The sequence below is a fragment of the Nansenia antarctica genome (genome assembly GCF_963989245.1).
Source record: "Nansenia antarctica genome assembly, chromosome: 8".
NCBI classification, from domain to species: domain Eukaryota; kingdom Metazoa; phylum Chordata; class Actinopteri; order Argentiniformes; family Microstomatidae; genus Nansenia; species Nansenia antarctica.
Window position 1 is genome coordinate 42,601,455 of NC_137678.1, and position 20,970 is coordinate 42,622,424.

General features: G+C 41.6%; 1 protein-coding gene across 1 annotated transcript; it reads right to left on the minus strand.

Annotated features, from left to right (window-relative positions):
* Positions 1-288: 288 nt before the first annotated feature.
* LOC308163339 (cAMP-dependent protein kinase type II-beta regulatory subunit-like) lies at positions 289-5,692 on the minus strand (the record flags this gene model as incomplete). The annotated part of the gene is made up of 11 exons (XM_080537533.1): positions 289-674; positions 987-1,131; positions 1,427-1,495; positions 1,636-1,710; positions 2,701-2,802; positions 3,278-3,431; positions 3,635-3,744; positions 3,947-4,030; positions 4,269-4,321; positions 4,825-4,860; positions 5,425-5,692. 11 exons carry the CDS (start codon positions 5,690-5,692, stop codon positions 568-570), a joined length of 1,203 nt encoding a protein of 400 aa, XP_080393659.1. The 3' UTR covers positions 289-567.
* Between the last annotated feature and the right edge of the window lie 15,278 nt (positions 5,693-20,970).

Sequence of the window (20,970 nt, forward strand, 5' to 3'; positions counted from 1 at the left end):
TATAGCAGGATATAGGGAACAAGAACAAGAAATGAAATCTTATATTCCATATCCTATGAATTAATAAAATTGTAACACAGTAACAGACTAAAAAAGCGAATACTGAAAACACCGGGTCTTTTTTTCTGTGAGAACATTAAATGCTCGATAACAGATGACACCATTTTGAATTTAATCTAGAACAAAGTTAATCTATCAGACAAACTTCGGAAAAGTGCATCTTTTCATGTACCATTTCTATATAAGGCCAGGGATGAAATTTGGTCGTTGACAAACGACATATGCCTTTATATCATACAAAATACTAAAACTATTATACACATGAGACCTAGGTCTCTATGACTGCTCCAAATAATGGTTGAAATTCGTGAAAGCAGTATGAATGTCATCTGTTTAAAACAGTTTGATTGTTAATGTTAACAGATATGTTGATGTGTGTGATAGCAAGCAGATTGATAATTTCAAGAGCCCAGTACCAAGACATAAGTGGCTAAGAGTCCCATTTCCTAAAGATGTGTCAGAGCTCTCACACGGTTTCATGGTGAATACGTGCTACTTCCACTACTTCTAAACAGGGTAGCTAGCTGGCAATAGCTCCTCATAGTTGGCGATGTTCCTCTTCATTATGTCCATGCAGGGACCCAGCAACCTCTCAAAGGCCTGCACGTCCATCACTGCAAAACAACCCAAATACAACCAGATTACTGGTTTGTTATAGCTGAAAATGCTAATTTAAAAAAAGGTCACACACAAAACATATGATACATGGTATTACACTGGAGCTGAGGTATGAGTTTATGATATTGACATTCAGTCGCATGGAGTTTCCTGAAGTGCAATGTGCTCCTTTAGGTGTTGGCAGGGCGGCGTAAACATACCTAAACACTTGACGTTGTGCTCCTTTAGGTGTTGGCAGGGCGGCGTAAACATACCTAAACACTTGACGTTGTGCTCCTTTAGGTGTTGGCAGGGCGGCGTAAACATACCTAAACACTTGACGTGTCCGACAGAAAATGCAGAGGCAGCCCTGGGCTTGTTGGTGACTAGCGCCAGCTCCCCAAAATACTGTCCTCTGGAGCACACGGCGAGCTCCACCTCCTCCTCACCCTCCTCCTCACCCTCCTTTTTCGTCTGAATGGAAAGGACACATAAAACGTGACAAATTAAACCGTCATTGCCTTTGCCATGGTATTGTCAGGTCCTGCCATCCTGTCAAATCTACCTACAAACACTACCTTGAGTAAGAACAGGCAATTTCTGAACAGAAAGAGTGAACAGTACTGGACGAAAAAGACAGAAACCAACATTTTCATATTTGGGTGATGTTAATTTGATCTAGTGAATCTAACATAAAAAATAAAAAAAATCTGGAAATCACAATTTTCACCTTGCAGGCTCTTTAAAATATAGTAAAGCATAGTCTTACCTTGCTCCTCCTCATCGTGATTCTGACTTGACCAGATTCCACAATGTAGAAACAGTGAGCCAGGTCCCCCTGTACGGAAATACGAAGACAAAAACAATTGAATTGCCCCTCTCAAGCTTTACTTTCTCTGCATGCAGAGTCAGAACACTCCCCATCAATAGGCATGCAACATCCACTTGAAGCCTGCAGGGTTAACTGGAGGGAGTTACCTGAGCTATGATCTGTTCACCATCACTGTAGGATTTGGAGGATAGGACGTCCACCACTTTCATTCTCTCTGAGGGCTGTTAGGGCAGAAGAACAGCAGTTATACTGCAGGCCTGCTCATAATGCTCACAGTCAGTGAACGCTGTTACCATCAGACACACTTCACATTATGAATCATTTAATTACAAGTGTTCATGTTGCAAAGGTATTATTGTGGATCAGTGGAATTTCAATTCAGTCAAGTAAACTAATATTACAATGAGTGCAAATAAGACATTATTTTGAATGATTTGTAAATAGACTGACAACAAGGAGCTTTAAACAATACACATTTTCTTTTCTAATGATCACAAGTTTGGCAGATCAGCAGTTCGAGCCCTGGCTGGCCACATGTCGAAGTGTCCTTGGGCAAGACACTGAACCCCAAAATTGCTCCCAGTGAGCGGGCCAGCGCCTTGTATGGCAGCTTGCCGCCATTGGTGTGTGAATGTGTGTGTGAATGGGTGAATGAGAGGCCATTGTAAAGCGCTTTGGAGCAGCTTTGGAGCAGCAAAAAAGGCGCTATACAGTATAAGTGCAGTCCATTTACCATTTTCATAATTTCTGACATTTCTATACATTAAAATCACTTCCTTAGAAGACTGATATTGTTTAAATGGAAGGATCCTATTCCACCTACATAGTCATTGGCTCAAGGAGGTCATGTACTATATTAAATTGGAGAAGATAGATAGATATACTGTTAGAGGATCTACGTACTAGGAAATTCATTTTTTGTCATTTCATTTATTTTACTTGTATGGATGTATGATGTTTGTATGTATGTATATGTCTGGTATTTGGGGGATGGGGGATGTATTTAAGTTTGTTCTTTGTTGGTCCTGTAATATATTGTGGAAAATACCATTTTAAAAAATCACTTCCTGAAATAACTACATTTAAATGGAATTGAGCCCAACCCTCTTATGAATGCATTTATTCACACATTCACAATTCCGCCTTACTCTCAACCAGTGAAATCTAAATATATCAACATAAAATGGATAAAAGCAATAGACAACTCTTACGTCGAGGGATGCGAGTAGTGGGAGTGACTCAATGAAACACTCGTACATCTTTCTCTTCTTGGCGTTGTTCTTCACGATGAGCCTCCGGAAGGTCAGTCTGTCCTGGAGCAGAAAAAAATCATAGAGAGCTCATACCTTCAGCCCAAACAGGACAACAATGACCCCAGTCCCTTCTCCTTAGGGTGTTGGTGCAAAACCCAATGAACCTGAGAAGTGTAAGCAATATGGCCGACGCTTAATTGGAAAGCTAGGTAGGTAGAGCCATATTGCTTACCTCTAACCTGGTCTCTACAGTTTTGCAAACACAGAAAGGAAAGAGGCTTGGGGTTGTTCTCAAACCAGGCCCAGATGTTTGTATTGAGAGAGGAGCCTCTAGCATGTGGAACTTCTCTCAAGAATCCAGCAGGGGGCATATTCTCCCATTCGAACCTATGTAGACAGCCACTACACAATAGACACAGGCTCTGGCCCACCCAGAGTAGCTTCACTACAGACACACACACAGACACACAGAAACACACAGACACACACAGACACACACACACACACACACACACACACGTTCAGCCGAACTTACCAGGCACCAGAGTGCTCCGTCAGAGGTTGCGATGATGGTAGCAGCCCTCCGAGTGTTGTACATCAGGGCCAACTCCCCGAAACTACCGCTGTTGTCATAGGAACCCACCACTCGCTCCACATCGTCCTTGTTCAACAGGATATCAAATGTCCCTCTGAGAAAAGTAACATCATAATGGCCCTCATCATCATAACAATAATGGAAGCATTTGCAAAACGCTCAAACATATCATGGTGCTATCACACTAACCACCATGGAATGCAATCTCATTGAAGTGGTAAATAAAGGGCAAATAAAAGGTTGTACGCGGCTGTTTAATGTTCATCAATGGCACAGACATATAAAGTCCTACTGTACCTTTCAATGACGTAGAAGTTATCCGCATCATCATCATCTTGGTCGATAATGTGTTCCCCAGCCACCACGGGTTTCTCAAACATAGCATCCAGCACCTGGGGCATCTGCTCCTGTTAAAGCCAAAACACAAAAGAATGTGTGTGTTTTTTTTTTGTCATGCGTAGCCTATTTGTTTGAAATGAGACATTAGCCTTCAGGTTACAGTTGAGATTATTTCCATTGTGGAAGAGGACCCAGCAGAACTCATGGGAGATGAGCAAATGAGTTTTGGTCCCAAATGTCTTTTTCCCTGCCTAGGCTACTTCATTTTACCGGGTCTAAGTTTTTGAACAGCAGAATGTCTTTGCAGGCCTCTTGTAGTCTGTGTCTCTGCTCGTCTGTTTTGGGATGGGTGATCTGGAAAAAAGAGAAGAGCAAGATTTGCAAAAACAACAAGGTATCATCTTGCCTGCTCTTACTAAGTACAGATTCATTGGCCTTGTCATGCTGAAGTTATCTTTGGTGATGTAGTAGGTTTGGTGGCATTGCCACAACGTCAACATCTAAATCCAGGGCTCCCTTGAAAAAGACATTCATATTTCAATGCGACTTACCTGGATACAAAAAAAATGAATTCATAAATAAAGGATCTTACTCTGGCCTCTCTGTCCTCGTCCTCCTCATCAGGGTTGAATGCCTCTGCACACACTGCAGAAAGGCACAAGAGGCATATTATACTATTGAATGTGAGACTCTTTCACACCTTAACATAGCCAACCGAGGACTCACTCCACTAATGTCATCAGTGAATCTAGTCATCACAGAAGAGGGACATCTCTTCGCCCAACTCCTGTGGAGACCATTTGAAGCTGGAAGTTCACATGGACCTCTGTTTCTGTTACTTGAGTGTTTTGTGCATTGAAAAGCCTGTCGTTGGCTGTTCTGATCCTGCTATTAATAACAGTGATTCTGATGACAGCAGCAGTTGCTGTCCTGCCCAGATCAATAGTCCCAGCCACAGAGAAAATGATGATCCCCATTACACCTGCATGTGGACACCAGTTTGGTTGTCAACACCATGTCAGTTCATGTCACTTTTGGAAGATTTGCATTTTGCAGGAATTTGAGGAGCGTTGGACAACTATATAGGGTTTGGAACAGCAACAAACAGACACAAACAGAAGAGATCATATTTGGCTCAGACTTCTTACCCGAGGACCTTCTCTTGAATCTGTTGATTACTGGAGCTGAGAGAAAAATGGGGGGGAAAAGGCAAATGAATGGATGTGGTGTCATTTGCAATGCAAAGTGTCACTAGCTTGACAGCCTTCTGACCAATCACCATCAGTGTTTAAGATATGACCTCCACCACCACCGCCCTAAAATAGTGGCTACCATGATTACCAGTATGCCAGACAGTTGTTACAGTACAGTTAGATATGCTGCCTGGTATGAGAGGCCTCTCCTAGTCTGTCTGAGTGGGAGCCCAGCTCAGTCAGGCCAGGTTCGGGAACCTCAAAAGCCATTCATATTTGTGTAATGCAATATTCCGTTATCTACACAGAGTTCTTCACATAATTGAGGTAGGCATTCCCCCCCCCCCCCCCCCCCCAATCGCTGTAGCCTTCGCTTGGTTTGGCGTCCCGTTTATGGTCATAACAGTAGCGAGCTAGCCGTAGCTAGCCAGTCTCACCTGTCATTGGCTGGCTAGCCTGCGAACACTGACAGTTAGCTACGCCTATGGCTAACATAAGCCAAACGATACCTAGCTTGCTAACATAAGCCAAACGATACCTAGCTTGCTAACGTACCTACGAATTCCTCGTCATCCTCGTCTCCATTTTCTGAGGTAATCTGCATTGCCTCCTCGGCGAAGTTGACCCCCCTCCCAGGTCGACAGGCAGCGTTAGCCGGATTTGGGGCATCGTTGCAGGCAGCTCCTGGCTGGGTTTCCTTCAGATGAGTGAAATACTGCAAGGTAAAGTCCAGAAGGTCCGCTGGTTGTGGTTGATTCCTCAACACTTCAAGTGTAAAGCTTTGCAACAGCTCCGTCAGTCCCTCTGGGATTTCAAAACTCATCACTGAAAAGCCCAAAAGCAAAATACACAATTTTAGCAGCAAAAAAAAAAAAAAAAACGAATAAATTCCAGCTCACTTCAAGGATGCTTCAAGGCCAAGGGAACTATGAGTGAATATTGATTCCAAAAACACGGCGTTTTGCTACAAATGTGGTTAACGTTATCTCCATACTCAGTCTCTGTTCAGTTTTAACTAACTAACCGCCTTTTCAAGTCAACTGAATGAAAATGGCAGTAAAAATGTAGCATCATTTTGCTGCTGGCTACAGGAAACCCACGCATGTGACCCGGGTAACCATGGCAACCACCCGTCTAGTGGTTGCGTATGCTGTAGCGCAACGGCAAAAAGAATAATAATATCATAGACATAGAATGAACGGAACATGAACATTCATTTCACGAAAAAATGATCTTGTTTTTTTTAAGACATCCTTATTAGTGGCAATAGATCAACCCCCAAAAAATAATACCCAAATCTACCCGTCACTCCTGACTGGTTTTCCTTCAGATGAGTGAAATACTGCAAGGTGAAGTCCAGAAGGTCTGCTGGTTCTGGTTGATCCCTCAACACTTCAGTTGTAAAGCTTCGCAACAGCTCCGTCAGTCCCTCTGGGATGTCAAAACTCATCACTGAAGAGCCCAAAAGCAAAATACACAATTTTAGGAGCAAAAAAAAAACATGAATAAATTCCAGCTCACTTCAAGGATGCTTCAAGGCCAAGGGAACTATGAGTGAATATTGAATATTGACAATTGAAAATTGTGAAAAAGGTAATTGAGGGGATTTCAGAACCACTGACATATATCTGTAACTTATCGTTCCAAACCAGTACATTTCCTAACAAAATGAAAATAGCTAAAGTTGTACCGCTGTATAAAACTGGGGATAGACACCACTTCACAAATTACAGGCCTATTTCTTTACTTCCACAATTCTCCAAAATTCTAGAAAAACTATTCAATAACAGATTAGACAAATTCATAGATAAACATAAATTACTTTCTGACAGTCAATACGGATTCAGATCAAACAGTTCAACATCACTGGCATTAATTGAATCAATCGAGGGAATTACAAACGCTATAGACCACAAACAGTATGCAGTTGGAGTATTCATTGATCTTAAAAAAGCTTTCGACACAATCAATCACAACATATTAATCAATAAACTGGAACGGTATGGGATCAGGGGGGGTAGCATTGCACTGGGTGAGAAGTTATTTAAGAGACAGGAAACAATTTGTGAAGTTGGGAGAGTATTCATCGTCATGCTTGGACATTGCTTGTGGCGTCCCCCAAGGGTCAGTATTGGGTCCGAAACTGTTTATTATTTATATAAATGATATTTGCAAGGTATCAAAAACATTAAAATTAGTACTATTCGCAGATGATACAAATAGTTTTTGTTCTGGGGGGAATTTAAAGGAGCTAATGGAGATGATTACTTCAGAAATGTGCAAATTAAAAAGATGGTTTGACATAAACAAATTATCATTAAACCTAAGCAAAACTAACTACATGTTATTTGGTAATTATAAAATGAATACTCAAGTACAGATACAGGTAGATGGTGTGGACATTGAAAGAGTTCATGAAATTAAGTTTCTTGGTGTGATAATTGATGATAGAATAAGCTGGTCATCTCATATAAAAAATGTCCGAAATAAACTGTCAAGAAGCATTTCAGTACTGAGTAAGGCAAGACACGTTCTGGACCATAAATCACTCCACACTCTCTACTGCTCACTGCTTTTACCATATTTAAATTATTGTGCGGAGGTTTGGGGCAATACTTATACATGTAGACTACAATCACTATAAATATTGCAAAAAAAGAGCCATAAGGTTAATTCATAATTCCGGTTATAGAGATCACACTAATTCATTATTCTTAAAATCAAAAACATTAAAATTCACGGATCTGGTCCACCTTCTAACAGCACAAATAATGTATAAAGCAAATAACAACCTACTCCCTGGGAATATTCAAAAAAAATAATTTGATAGAGATGGGAGTTATAATTTGAGAGGGGAGTTACATTTAAAACATATTTATGTACGTACAACGTTAAAAAGTTTTTGTATTTCCATATGTGGAGTGAAGCTGTGGAACGGATTGAGTGTGGAGCTAAAGCGGTGTCCAAGCATGACCCAGTTCAAAAAGCGGTATAAAAACATGGTTTTCACCAGGTACGAGGAGGAAGAAGGGCTTTGATAGTCACCAGGGGCCCATTCCACTAAGGTGGATTATCTTCTAAGCCTCGATAAAGTTCTAATCTGCGATAATGTTAGCTTGCGTTCGGTTCCATCAATGTGGCTCAAATAATTCGCTGCTTGGTTGAGCTCCTTCTGAGTCAGATATAATTAGCCTGGTCGCGAGCAGGCTAAAAGACTGGCTAAAGTAATACGTGCGTCAAAAAAGGCTCACAGGCGGAAACTACATCCCCGAACGACAGTTTCTCAAGTGTCTTTTAGGAAATATTAGTTCCCACTTCACACGAGATAGATAGATAGATTGGTTGACTGTGTGATAGATAGATAATTTGATATTTTGAAAGTCTGATCGATCGATAGATAATTTGATTGTGTGATAGATAACTTGATATTTTGAAAGTGTGATAGATAGATCGATAGATCAATAAATAAAAGAGTGTAAAAAAAAAAGTAATTGTTTCAACTTGCATTGCTGTCATCACAGCGGTCTGGCTGGCGCAGTGGTTAAGGCAGCCAGCTAGAGTTCCAAAGGTTGTGTGTTCGAGACTTGATTTAAGTGATTCTTTTTTCTTTTTTTTTACATTTAACCGAAGCCTTCATGCAAATTGATTTACAACATATATATATATATATATATATATATATATATATATATATATATCTGTCTAAGTGAATCATCTATCCATCAGTAATCGTAAGAAAAAATAATCTATGCCAAATCCAGGGTCTAGTAGTTGAAGAACATAATTTACTCAGAAAGGCTTCAAACACCATTGTAATCGTGTCAGTTCTTGTAAATTAGCCTGCACCATCATTTTATAGCCTATATACTTACTATTACTATATTTTAGATGAGATTTTAGATTAGATTCAGACAACGAAATGCAATAAAAAAAGTGTGTCCGAAGAGGGATTCGAACCACCGTCTTAAAAAGACGAATAAATACCACGGCAGCGGTAAATACCACTAGGTCATCGTGACGATAAGACGATTTTAGCCTGCTGCTGATATCACCACAGTAGTAAATATTCATTTATTAAAATATGAACATATAACAATAACTAGGGCTAGTATGACCTACGCATTTAATCGGTCAACAATTTCTAGCCAAACCATTTCCATCGCCTTGTTAATTGCGGCAGTATTACACTATTTTACATCTTATTTGTTGTCTTCATAAAGATCAATCTTCATTTCGACAGTTTGACTCTTCAGGGCTCTTTATGTCTGCGTGCACGCGCCCATATCGAGGATTTGTAAGCCGGTGTTCTGTGAACACTCATAACACAAGCCTGATCCTCGTTCGAGGAATCACCTGAGGCTTGAATTCCAATCCCGAGTTGCCTGATCGCCTGATTTATTTCAATCGCCGATATACTGATCCACCTTTAGTGGAACGGCCCCCAGTTGTTTTCACAGATTATTTGTTTATTTACATTATCTGTTTTCTATTGTTGGTAAATAAATTTGATTTAATTTAAAAAATATTATATTAATATTGAAACTGCAGATTATTAATTATTAATCTCTGAGTATTGGAGAAGGGGTAGGATTAAATAAGTTTATGCTTCTTCCTACTCCTTTTCGGACATGTTAAGTAAATAGTGTTTTTTGTTTTGTTTTGTTTTGTTTTTTCTTGTTTTTGTTTTGTTTTTTCTTGTTTTTGTTTTGTTTTTTGTTGTGAATACTATTTCTTTTTTCACATGTTCGAAATAAAGCTTTCATTCATCATTCATCTTCATCATTGATTCCAAAAACACGGCGTTTTGCTACAAATGTGGTTATCTCCATACTCAGTCTCTGTTCAGTTTTAACTAACTAACCGCCTTTTCAAGTCAACTGAATGAAAATGGCAGTAAAAATGAACAAACAAATTCATATTTGTGTAATGCAATATTCCGTTATCTACACAGAGTTCTTCACATAATTGAGGTAGGCATTTCCCCCCCCAATCGCTTTAGGCGGTGGGCCGAAGCTGTCTATCTGCTTTCGTTTGTGAAATGATCGATCTACAACTACAGACTAGTTGATTTTTTCATATAAGCTAAATAGTTTTTTTTGGAACATGTTTCCGTCAGTTGGTAGACGTTGGTCGATCAACGTTTTATGAAAAGTAAACTTACGATCCATAAGTTAATAAGGAGAATGATTGGGGCTACTATGCCGCTAACCAATCAAAACCCGTTAAAGCGTCACCTGACTTGACGTCTGCCAATGATATTCCTTCAAAATACGTAAACAAGGAAGTAAACAACGTATTATCTGGAAAGACGAGAAGACTGAGTTGTTTCGGATAACTTTACTGTCAAGTAATGTTTCAGGTAAGATTTGCACGTCATACTAATTCATATCACATATTAATGAACAAGTCCATGTCATGTTGTGTCAATACAAACATGTTCTGATATGCTATTTTAGTGAAAACTCCAACCAAACGTCACCCACGATTGTGAAGCTAATGAATTAACAAGCTATCTAACTTTAAAGGGTACAATAGCTAAGTTACCAATGTCAACTATGTCTATTCTCAATCATTTCAGTAATAATTGTGCCAAATTGGGACCAGTAACATTAACTTGTGTGTGAGTACGTTACAGTATATGTGTGTTTTGATTGATTGATTGAAAACTTTATTAGAAGATTTGCAGAAGTAGGTACATGAAAGTACATATTACATACAAGGTCAACTAACAGGATAAAAATCCAAGAAAGCCACTGGCTTATTTCAATTGGGGTCCTTGATTCTCAATGTGTGCAAGCATGTTTTTGATATTGTCAATCGTCTCACTTTTACGAGGTGAGCTGGTAAGACAAAACCCAGACTAAGTGTATCTTCACTTGCCTTGCCTATAATTGACGAGACTAGACAAAGATTCAAGTGTTTAGAGAACATTTATAACACTAGTGTGTTTTCGCAGTGCAAACACAGACACATGTCTGTACATGGTAGGTTGTTAGATTTGCATGTGCATCTCCCTTTCACACATTTAGTTTTTTTGCAGGAGCAGTATACAAGCTCTAAAACTGAAATATTTGTCCCGTCTGCATATTATGCACTGGGCGGGAAGAAGATGTGGTTTTTTATTTAGGCTGAACGTAGTGGTAGTCTTTGAGCGGAGAAGTCTAGGCTTTGGTGGTGTATCATTTTCAGTTTGACCTTCTGCTTCTACTACATTGTAAGGGAGGGGGGGGGGAGGGAAGGGAGAGAGAGAGAGACATATGATACTCTATGCATTGTAATAGTAATGCTTCCAAAGTTATAGCCTAGTTTATTTACAACTCTCCTAATCTGTTTCCCCAGGTAACCCCAGATGCTCAGCCCTGGACTGCACTGCACATCTTCTGGACCTGACCTGACAGGGCTGACCCTGACCCATTGATGCCTTGTTCATATCTTGTTCATGTCATATCTTAGCTTGTTTATTAGTGATGCTCCGATCTGATCGGCGCCGATCGGTATCGGCCGATATGGCCTTGATCGGTTTTGATCGGAGTTCTCAAAACGGCCGATCAAACATGACCGATCAGTTTACAAAATGGCGTCGCCAGTCTGGAAATATTACACAGTGTCGGAAAGAGACAACAAATATGCCGTTTGTAATGTCTGCTCAAAAGAAATACCTTGCGGAGGAACGCACGCAAGGTCTTTCAATACCACGAATATCATACGGCATTTGCTGCGTTCGTCGATTCGCTCAGAGAGCGCCGAAGCGCACACTGGGCTCGACGTCATAAAGGGACCGAGTGCTTTGATTGGACGAGAGGCGTTCCACGAGTGCTGGTCAGAGTTCCAGCGCGACTTCACGAGCGTAGTGTAGGTAGTGTTCACCGACGTCATGTGACCCCGCGAGCAGGAAGTCACTTGGCCCATAGCAACAACAACTATTAGCGCGTGAGTTTTAGGTCTTCCTCTGTGCACCTTGCACAGGTGTAGATAGCGAGCGACTTTTCAGCAGCAGGACATATTTTAGATGATAAGAGGAACAGGCTGAGTGCCAAAAACGCTGAGATGCTTGTATTTCTCAAGGCTAATCTGCCAGTGATGCTGCTTAATCAGAAGTAAGGTTTGAGTCTGAAATCTCCTTAGGTGCAATGTTTTGTTTTTTTGTTTTATTGATTATTGCTGACTTGCTGTCTTATCTCCTCCTAAATATGACTTGAAACTGACTGACTTGAAACAGTATTTTATATTTGGCTATAGCCTGTTTATGTTGCAGTTTAGTTTGGGTATGTTTATTGTTCCTCAGGAAAGCTACAGTTACAGTATAAGCTCCAAGTTCTCTAAGAGCCCCTAGTTCCTCTCATTCGAGTGGAATGTTGCACATTTGATGTGACAGTGTACATTTTATTTATTATGATTTTTATTTTCACATTTTATTTGTTTTTCCTGAAGTAAGCTACAGGTGGTTGTGAATTCAATAAAACAGATGGTCGTCAATTCATGATACTTTCTCATCTCCTAATTTCATTTAAATACTTAATATACAATGTCAATGGTGTTAAGAATAATTTAAAACATAAATAATGCTACACAATAAATAGAATGCTTCAATTGCCATTTTCGACGCTGTGATCGGTGATCGGTGATATCGGATCGGCAGATCACTGATTCCAGTGATCGGTGATCGGTGATCGGCACCAAAAACCCTGATCGGAGCATCTCTATTGTTTATATCATATTGTTAATAATGTTCATGTCATATCATGTCATATTAATCTTAGCTTGTTTATATCATATTGTTCTTATAAATAACTTATATTGCTATAAAACACACCTGCAGCCTCCTGTACTGATTTTTCCCTTCTCTTGCGGGCTCTTTCAATGTTTCGTATGTTGGCATACTGCATATAGCATTGTCTATGGTAGCCAATATTGTGGTTATAGTGGTTCTCCAGCTGCAAAGCCACAGAGAGTCGTGAGATCGGCCCAGAAGATCATCGGCGCCCCCTCTCTGGAAGAGCTGTACAACACACGCTGCCTCAGGAAGGCCTCCAAGATCTCCAGAGACCCATCCCACCCTGGGAACGAACACTTTGTTCGGCTGCCCTCGGGCAGGCGGTTCAGGACCATGTCCGCAAGGACAAATAGACTGAAGCTCAGCTTCTACCCTAGGGCCATTCAGGCCCTGAACACAGCAAATACCTAGGTTCTAGGGGCTGGACAATCTAGACAATTTGATGGCAGCTACTAGATTGTAATCAAGTGCAATACTGAAACACAACTGTGAACATTTCAAACCTGCAAACTGCGACACTTTAAATGAATGTGCAATAATACTATGTGCAATATGACAACCCTCGGGTACATAAGGTTCAGAGATAGGAAATGTTAGGATATGTATAGCATAGCATAGAGTACAGCACAGTGTTTTATTTGTATAGTATAGTGGATAGTGGATATAGCCTTTATTTATGTAAACCAGCTCTTTTCCCTTCTTGTTTTTAGTATTTTTTTCCCTAGCACCAGGGGAGCCCCCCCCCCCCCCCCCCAAATATATATAATACCTATAGTTATATTATTTTTTTTACAGCCCTTTCTGCAATTTGGCTTTCTGCAGTGTGAAGATTCACCCACTGTAGAGAACAATGTACAAATTTGGTCCAACTTGCATCTGAAAATGCTATAATATTGTCCGTTCGGTTTGTTAAATGCATACAACACTCCATAATTCATCACATCTCGTTATTTCCCCGCGGTTGCTAGGGTTAACATCCAGTCAGTTGCTAGGGTTAACAGCCATTGTTTACATTTCGGGGTCCTAATGAAGCCGTACTCGAATTCTGATTGGTTTATCAACTAGAGCGACCAGCGATGTGCCTGAGCAGACAGACTATTAAAAAATAAGTTTGTGAAAATCTCCGACATAATACAGCTGCAAACAAAATTGTTATAGACTTAAGAGAATTACTTAATATCGTATGTAAGAGATCGTTTACTCTGTAGATGGAAAAAGATAAACTTCGCGATAAACGCATTCGGCCCACCACCTACTTGGTTTGGCGTCCCGTTTATGGTCAACAGTAGCGAGCTAGCCGTAGCTAGCAAGTCTCATCTGTCATTGGCTGGCTAGCCTGCGAACACTGACAGTTAGCTACGCCTATGGCTAACATAAGCCAAACGATACCTAGTTTGCTAACATAAGCCAAACGATACCTAGCTTGCTAACGTACCTACGAATTCCTCATCATCCTCGTCTCCATTTTCTGAGGTAATCTGCATTGCCTCCTCGGCGAAGTTGACCCCCCTCCCAGGTCGACAGGCAGCTTTAGCCGAATTTCGGGCATTGTTGCAAGCGGCTCCTGACTGGTTTTCCTTCAGATGAGTGAAATACTGCAAGGTAAAGTCCAGGAGGTCTGCTGGTTGTGGTTGATCCCTCAACACTTCAGCTGTATAGCTTTGCAACAGCTCCGTCAGTATCTCTGGGATTTCAAAACTCATCCCTGAAATAAATCATCAAAACATGTTAGCCAGAGAGTGGTCACGGAATTTTGGTTTTGGACCCTACTATAGAATGAAAGGAACATGAACATTCATTTTACGAAAAAATGATCTTATTTTTTTAAGACATCCTTATTAGTGGCAATAGATCAACCCCAAAAAAATAATACCCAAATCTACCCGTCACTCCTGACTGGTTTTCCTTCAGATGAGTGAAATACTGCAAGGTAAAGTCCAGAAGGTCTGCTGATTGTGGTTGATTCCTCAACCATTCAGCTGTAAAGCTTCGCAACAGCTCCGTCAGTCCCTCTGGGATGTCAAAACTCATCACTGAAAAGCCCAAAAGCAAAATACACAATTTTAGGAGCAAAAAAAAAAAAACACGAATAAATTCCAGCTCACTTCAAGGATGCTTCAAGGCCAAGGGAACTATGAGTGAATATTGATTCCAAAAACACGGCGTTTTGCTACAAATGTGGTTAACGTTATCTCCATACTCAGTCTGTCTCTGTTCAGTTTTAACTAACTAACCGCCTTTTCAAGTCAACTGAATGAAAATGGCAGTAAAAATGAACAAACAAATTCATATTTGTGTAATGCAATATTCCGTTATCTACACAGAGTTCTTCACATAATTGAGGTAGGCATTCCCCCCCCCAATCGCTGTAGCCTTTGCTTGGTTTGGCGTCCCGTTTATTAGTAGGGTCCAAAACCAAAATTCCGTGACCACTCTCTGGCTAACATGTTTTGATGATTTATTTGACTTCTAGGGACCTTTTATGAAAAATGTAGCCTCCAGGTCCCTCCCAAAAATCCCGGGTTTTTTTGCCAGAGGGCCAAATCCAAAATACCTGTAACCTTTAAGGCAGGTGAATAGGGTAAAACAATGAACTAATAGCTATCACTATGAAACTTCCCCAGTTAATCACTTACATTAAGACCAATTTTTTTTGTATTACAAGTTAAATCTGAACATTGGATAAAGCCAGGTTAAAAATTATTGTTTCATCTTGTTGACATATTAGAGTCAAAGGCTTGATTCATTTGTTTGTTAAATTGGATGCCCGTTAGTTGCCACCAGGGTATCAACTATTATGAACGTATAACAAGAGACGTAATTATAATTCAAAATAAGCTCTTTAATAGCTGTAACTTGAATAGTTATAACACAGCAATTGAACCACTTTAAACATATGAGATCACTCTGAATCAGAACATTCTGCCTCACTAGATTCTGAATCCTCCTCTCCCTCCTCCTCATCTCCCTCCTCACTCTCATCTTCCTCTTGTCTTCAGCTGGCCCTGGTGCAGGTAGATTCATTGGGAGAGCAGGTTGTGTGTGGCGGACAGGACAACAGTGACCACCCACCGGCTCCCAGCCATGTCCGAGGGGCGAGGGGTGGTGCTTCAGGGAGGGGTGGCGCACTAGATATGCCAAGTAGTTGGCACGGAGACAGTGTTGGCGTTCTGCATCTGGAGGGAGACGGATGAAGTCCAAGAGTTGTTTTTCATTCTCTTCCACTTCTCGGCACGGGCCTCAGCCATGGTGCTGCTCTTTTTGTGGCCATAGATGACATCTTGTGTGAACTGGAAGACCTCCTCTACCACCTCCTCCTTGCCGTCTTGCCACAGGGCTCTTAGCCACCTTGTCATACACCGACAATTTCCTTGTTCCATAGAAGCCTGAGTTGGCATCACAGCCTGTAATACAATGTAGCTGCACAATACAGTCTGCCATCTCCTCAGTCACTAGGCCACGGCATACAATTATCTCCTGCTTTCTCTTGATATAGATAGAGCATACCTGGCAACTGCTGTCAGATGGCCGCTGCTGCGACATAGGCATCGGTGTCAGCTGCATCTATGACAACAGGGCCACTATAGCCTGACTCACGCAGAACTGCATAAGCAGAGAAGAGGATGGTGTCAGCCTCAGACTGGTCAAAGATGTAGTTCTGCATTGGTTGTTGTGTTGACAAGTTGGTGCGATGAGAGCCAACAGAGTAAACAATATCTGCATCTACAGTCTGTGCAAGGTCGGTCAGGTAGCTGCATATTAGTTGTTGCAGCCGCACCTTGTTGCTGACGCTACACAGCAGCGTTTTGAACACTCTGGCAGAGGGGAAGGGGTCGCCCAATTTCATGTAGGTGTTGGGGACATGTGCCTTACCCTGTACCCGCAGGTCTCGCTCGTCATCTTTCGTTGAGTATGCTCCATCGTACGGGTCATTCACACAGATGATACGGTCAGCATCACCATGGCGGGCAAGGATGATGGATGACACCTTGTGGACGTCGTCCGACCACTTGTAATGGGGTGTCATCTTGTGTCATCTTGTGTCTGTCGATCTTCTGCTGATCCTCCAAATCATGCCCATGTCGACGAGAGCGATGTAAGGTCCTTTCAGAACTACAGATTGGAGAGAGAGCTTCTGGATGAGCTTGCTCTTCTGCGTCTTCCTGTATGTGCCATTGGTGTTGAATAAGGCCATACACTCCTCGACAACACAGTGTTCCAACAACTCTGGGAGATTCACAAGTTAACTGACCTCAACCAGGTCGATCACTGCCTTGAGAGCATCCTGCTCCATCTCAGCAGAACCTTGGGTTCCTCCCCGGGTTTCTTCGTGCATGGCCCCTTGGCAAATGTCAAGCGTTTGCTCAATGGGACGGATGCATGGAGGGAGGTATTCTTACTGAACACTGTCTCGTAAAATGCTGGTCAACTTCTCCTCTCCTGCAGCACGGGCTGAGTTGAAGTCAGCAATGAGCTCATCAGAGGCAGGCAGTGGTGTGCCGTCAGGGCCAGCAAGGCCTTCTCTGCTGGCCTAAACATCATCAGAATATACATTTTATTTTAATATATTTTTTCCACAAATATGTATTAATGATTCCCCATAGTCTATTCTCTTCATTTCATAGCTTTCCTCTTGGTTGCGCTGCTTCCAGTCTCCGATTGAGATTTGGAGGGCTGGCCTTTATGTTAGAGCTTTTATCCAATCAAAATGTGTTGCCAGGGGGCTCCAAAATCTGCCCGCCTGCACAATAAACCGTGCCGCGGATACGACCTGTAACTTAACGTTGATCGAGAAAACCTGTGGCGTTCCTAGTGGAAACCTACGTAGATTTCGAGTTGGTGAGCAATAGCAACAACGGCGCCTGCTGTAAGGCTCAATGATGTCAGCACCCAGCACGTCTTTTGATTGGATACGCACTATTGATACGCACTATTGATATTCACTATTGAGATGCGTAACTATGCCGGTAGATGTGGGATTTTTGAACACCTTTGGGGACACGCGAGTGGATTTACAGCTCAACGAACAAGTGTCACCCTTTCGTTGACTGATCGATAATACTGATCGATTGTGTCCTGTTTTTGGGTAAACAATAACTTTCATTTAGGGGACACGATGAAAGCCAGATTTACATTACCACCTGTCCACAAACAAAGTGTTTACTGGGACGTCAGGCAAAATACAAAACGACCTGATTTTTGCTATTGCTGAAGTGATGGGAGAAGAGATCAAAATGGAGATTAAAAAGGCACCCTTTGTCGCTATTATGGTGGACGAGACGACAGACGTGGGTAATGTAGCGATCTTAAATATGTTAGTTTAACACTTATCATTGTAAATGCGGATTTATTGATTAAAAATGCTTCGGAAATATTAATATAACTCTGTTGTACTTGTCTGACTATGTTAAGGTGATGCAACGCCCGGTTATACTGTGTTTCTGTCTAGTTTCTAGAGCCATGGCGTCATAACGATGGTATTAAGAGGTAGAATAATTCAGGTAGGAATGTGTCGGACATCACTGAAGGCCTAGGTGTGAAATGCACCGCCCGCCACTGGAGGCAGGCATGGCTGACTGTAGGGTGCGGAGGGTGGGTGAGGCCGGGTCGAACGGGAAGGAGTCAAACTCATGCATGCGACCAGGTCCTGCACACACTGCTCATCCTCTCGCATCCGTGGCCACATTGCATGTGCTTCTTCTTAGCTTCTTTTCGGTTGACCAGCGCGTTGTGAGCCGCCCGGATCTGGGTCACATTGTTCATATTTCTGGAGTGCACTAGCAGCTGCTTCTCATTCTAGAGGATGGAGAGCCAGCCAGACTTCATTTTGCTGCCCTTGTTCATTGTACACTCATGTCCCAGGCCATGTAGGACTAGGGGTTGCCTGTGATGGACTGAGTGAAATCAGTCAGAAGGAAGGCGACCTGATCAGCAAGGAGAGCTAGTCAGCATTGCCCAGAAGTCAGGCAGCCACCTCCCATACCTATTGTTATCGTACGCTACCATTATTCATTATTAATCAAGCCTTTGACTCTAATATGTCAACAAGATGAAACAATAATTTTTAACCTGGCTTTATCCAATGTTCAGATTTAAGTTCTTGAATGTTATGCAAATTACCGCATATTTAATTAGGTAACGCCTCATTTGCATATTTAAACATACAATTTCAGAAAACTTGTAATACAAAAAATAATTGTCTTAATGTAAGTGATTAACTGGGGAAGTTTCATAGTGATAGTTATTAGTTAAATGTGTTACCCTATTCACCTGCCTTAAAGGTTACAGGTCTTTTGGATTTGGCCCTCTGGCAAAAAAAAACTGTGATTTTTGGGAGGGACCTGGAGGCTAAATTTTTCATTTTCAGAAGTCAAATAAATCATCAAAACATGTTAGCCAGAGAGTGGTCACGGAATTTTGGTTTTGTACCCTACTATTATGGTCATAACAGTAGCGAGCTAGCCGTAGCTAGCAAGTCTCACCTGTCATTGGCTGGCTAGCCTGCGAACACTGACAGTTAGCTACGCCTATGGCTAACATAAGCCAAACGATACCTAGCTTGCTAACATAAGCCAAACGATACCTAGCTTGCTAACGTACCTACGAATTCCTCGTCATCCTCGTCTCCATTTTCTGAGGTAATTTGTATTGCCTCCTCGGCGAAGTTGACCCCCCTCCCAGGTCGACAGGCAGCGTTAGCCGGATTTGGGGCATCGCTGCCGGCAGCTCCTGACTGGTTTTTCTTCAGATGAGTGAAATAATCGTCATACTCGTCGTCTCCATTTTCTGAGGTAATTTGTATTGCCTCCTCGGCGAAGTTGACCCCCCTCCCAGGTCGACAGGCAGCGTTAGCCGGATTTCGGGCATCGTTGCCGGCAGCTCCTGACTGGTTTTTCTTCAGATAAGTGAAATAATCGTCAAACTCGTCGTCTCCATTTTCTGAGGTAATCTGCATTGCCTCCTCGGCGAAGTTGACCCCCCTCCCAGGTCGACAGGCAGCGTTAGCCGGATTTGGGGCATCGTTGCAGGCAGCTCCTGGCTGGGTTTCCTTCAGATGAGTGAAATACTGCAAGGTAAAGTCCAGAAGGTCCGCTGGTTGTGGTTGATTCCTCAACACTTCAACTGTAAAGCTTTCCAACAGCTCCGTCAGTCCCTCTGGGATTTCAAAACTCATCACTGAAGAGCCCAAAACTAACAAAATACACAATTTTAGGAAAAAAGAAAAAAAAACACGAATGAATTCCAGCTCACTTCAAGGATGCTTCAAGGCCAAGGGAACTATGAGTGAATATTGATTCCAAAAACACGGCGTTTTGCTACAAATGTGGTTAACGTTATCTCCATACTCAGGCTCTGTTCAGTTTTAACTAACTAACCCTTAATGTGACCGGGGTAACCATGGCAGCCAACCACCCGTCTCGTGGTTGCGTATGCTGTAGCGCAACGGCAATAATAATAATAATAATAATAATAATAATAATAATAATAATAATAATAATAATAATAATAATAATAATATCATAGACATAGAATGAACGGAACATGAACATTCATTTTACCGAAAAATGATCTTATTTTTTTAAGACATCCTTATTAGTGGCAATAGATCAACCCCCAAAAAATAATACCCAAATCTATTTCAGGGTGAAATAAAAAGTGGATGAACAGAATACACACTGCAAGCTCTAATTAATTTTAGCAAGGAGATTCATTAATGGATGTCTAAATACAGTAACTGACCCCCTTAAAAAACTTGAACTGGGTTGGAACAAAAAAGTGCTGGTCCGCTTATATTCATTATGGATGGGTGTTCACAGTGCACATAGCCCCAGTATCTGCTGAAATTGTCTTTCAGTGCCTTTGATTTAGACCTTAGGAAAACCAAACAGAATCAGCAGTTTTGTATCACTCCAACTGGGGAAGTTTCATAGTGATAGTTATTAGTTAAATGTGTTACCCTATTCACCTGCCTTAAAGGTTACAGGTCTTTTGGATTTGGCCCTCTGGCAAAAAAAAACTGTGATTTTTGGGAGGGACCTGGAGGCTAAATTTTTCATTTTCAGAAGTCAAATAAATCATCAAAACATGTTAGCCAGAGAGTGGTCACGGAATTTTGGTTTTGTACCCTACTATTATGGTCATAACAGTAGCGAGCTAGCCGTAGCTAGCAAGTCTCACCTGTCATTGGCTGGCTAGCCTGCGAACACTGACAGTTAGCTACGCCTATGGCTAACATAAGCCAAACGATACCTAGCTTGCTAACATAAGCCAAACGATACCTAGCTTGCTAACGTACCTACGAATTCCTCGTCATCCTCGTCTCCATT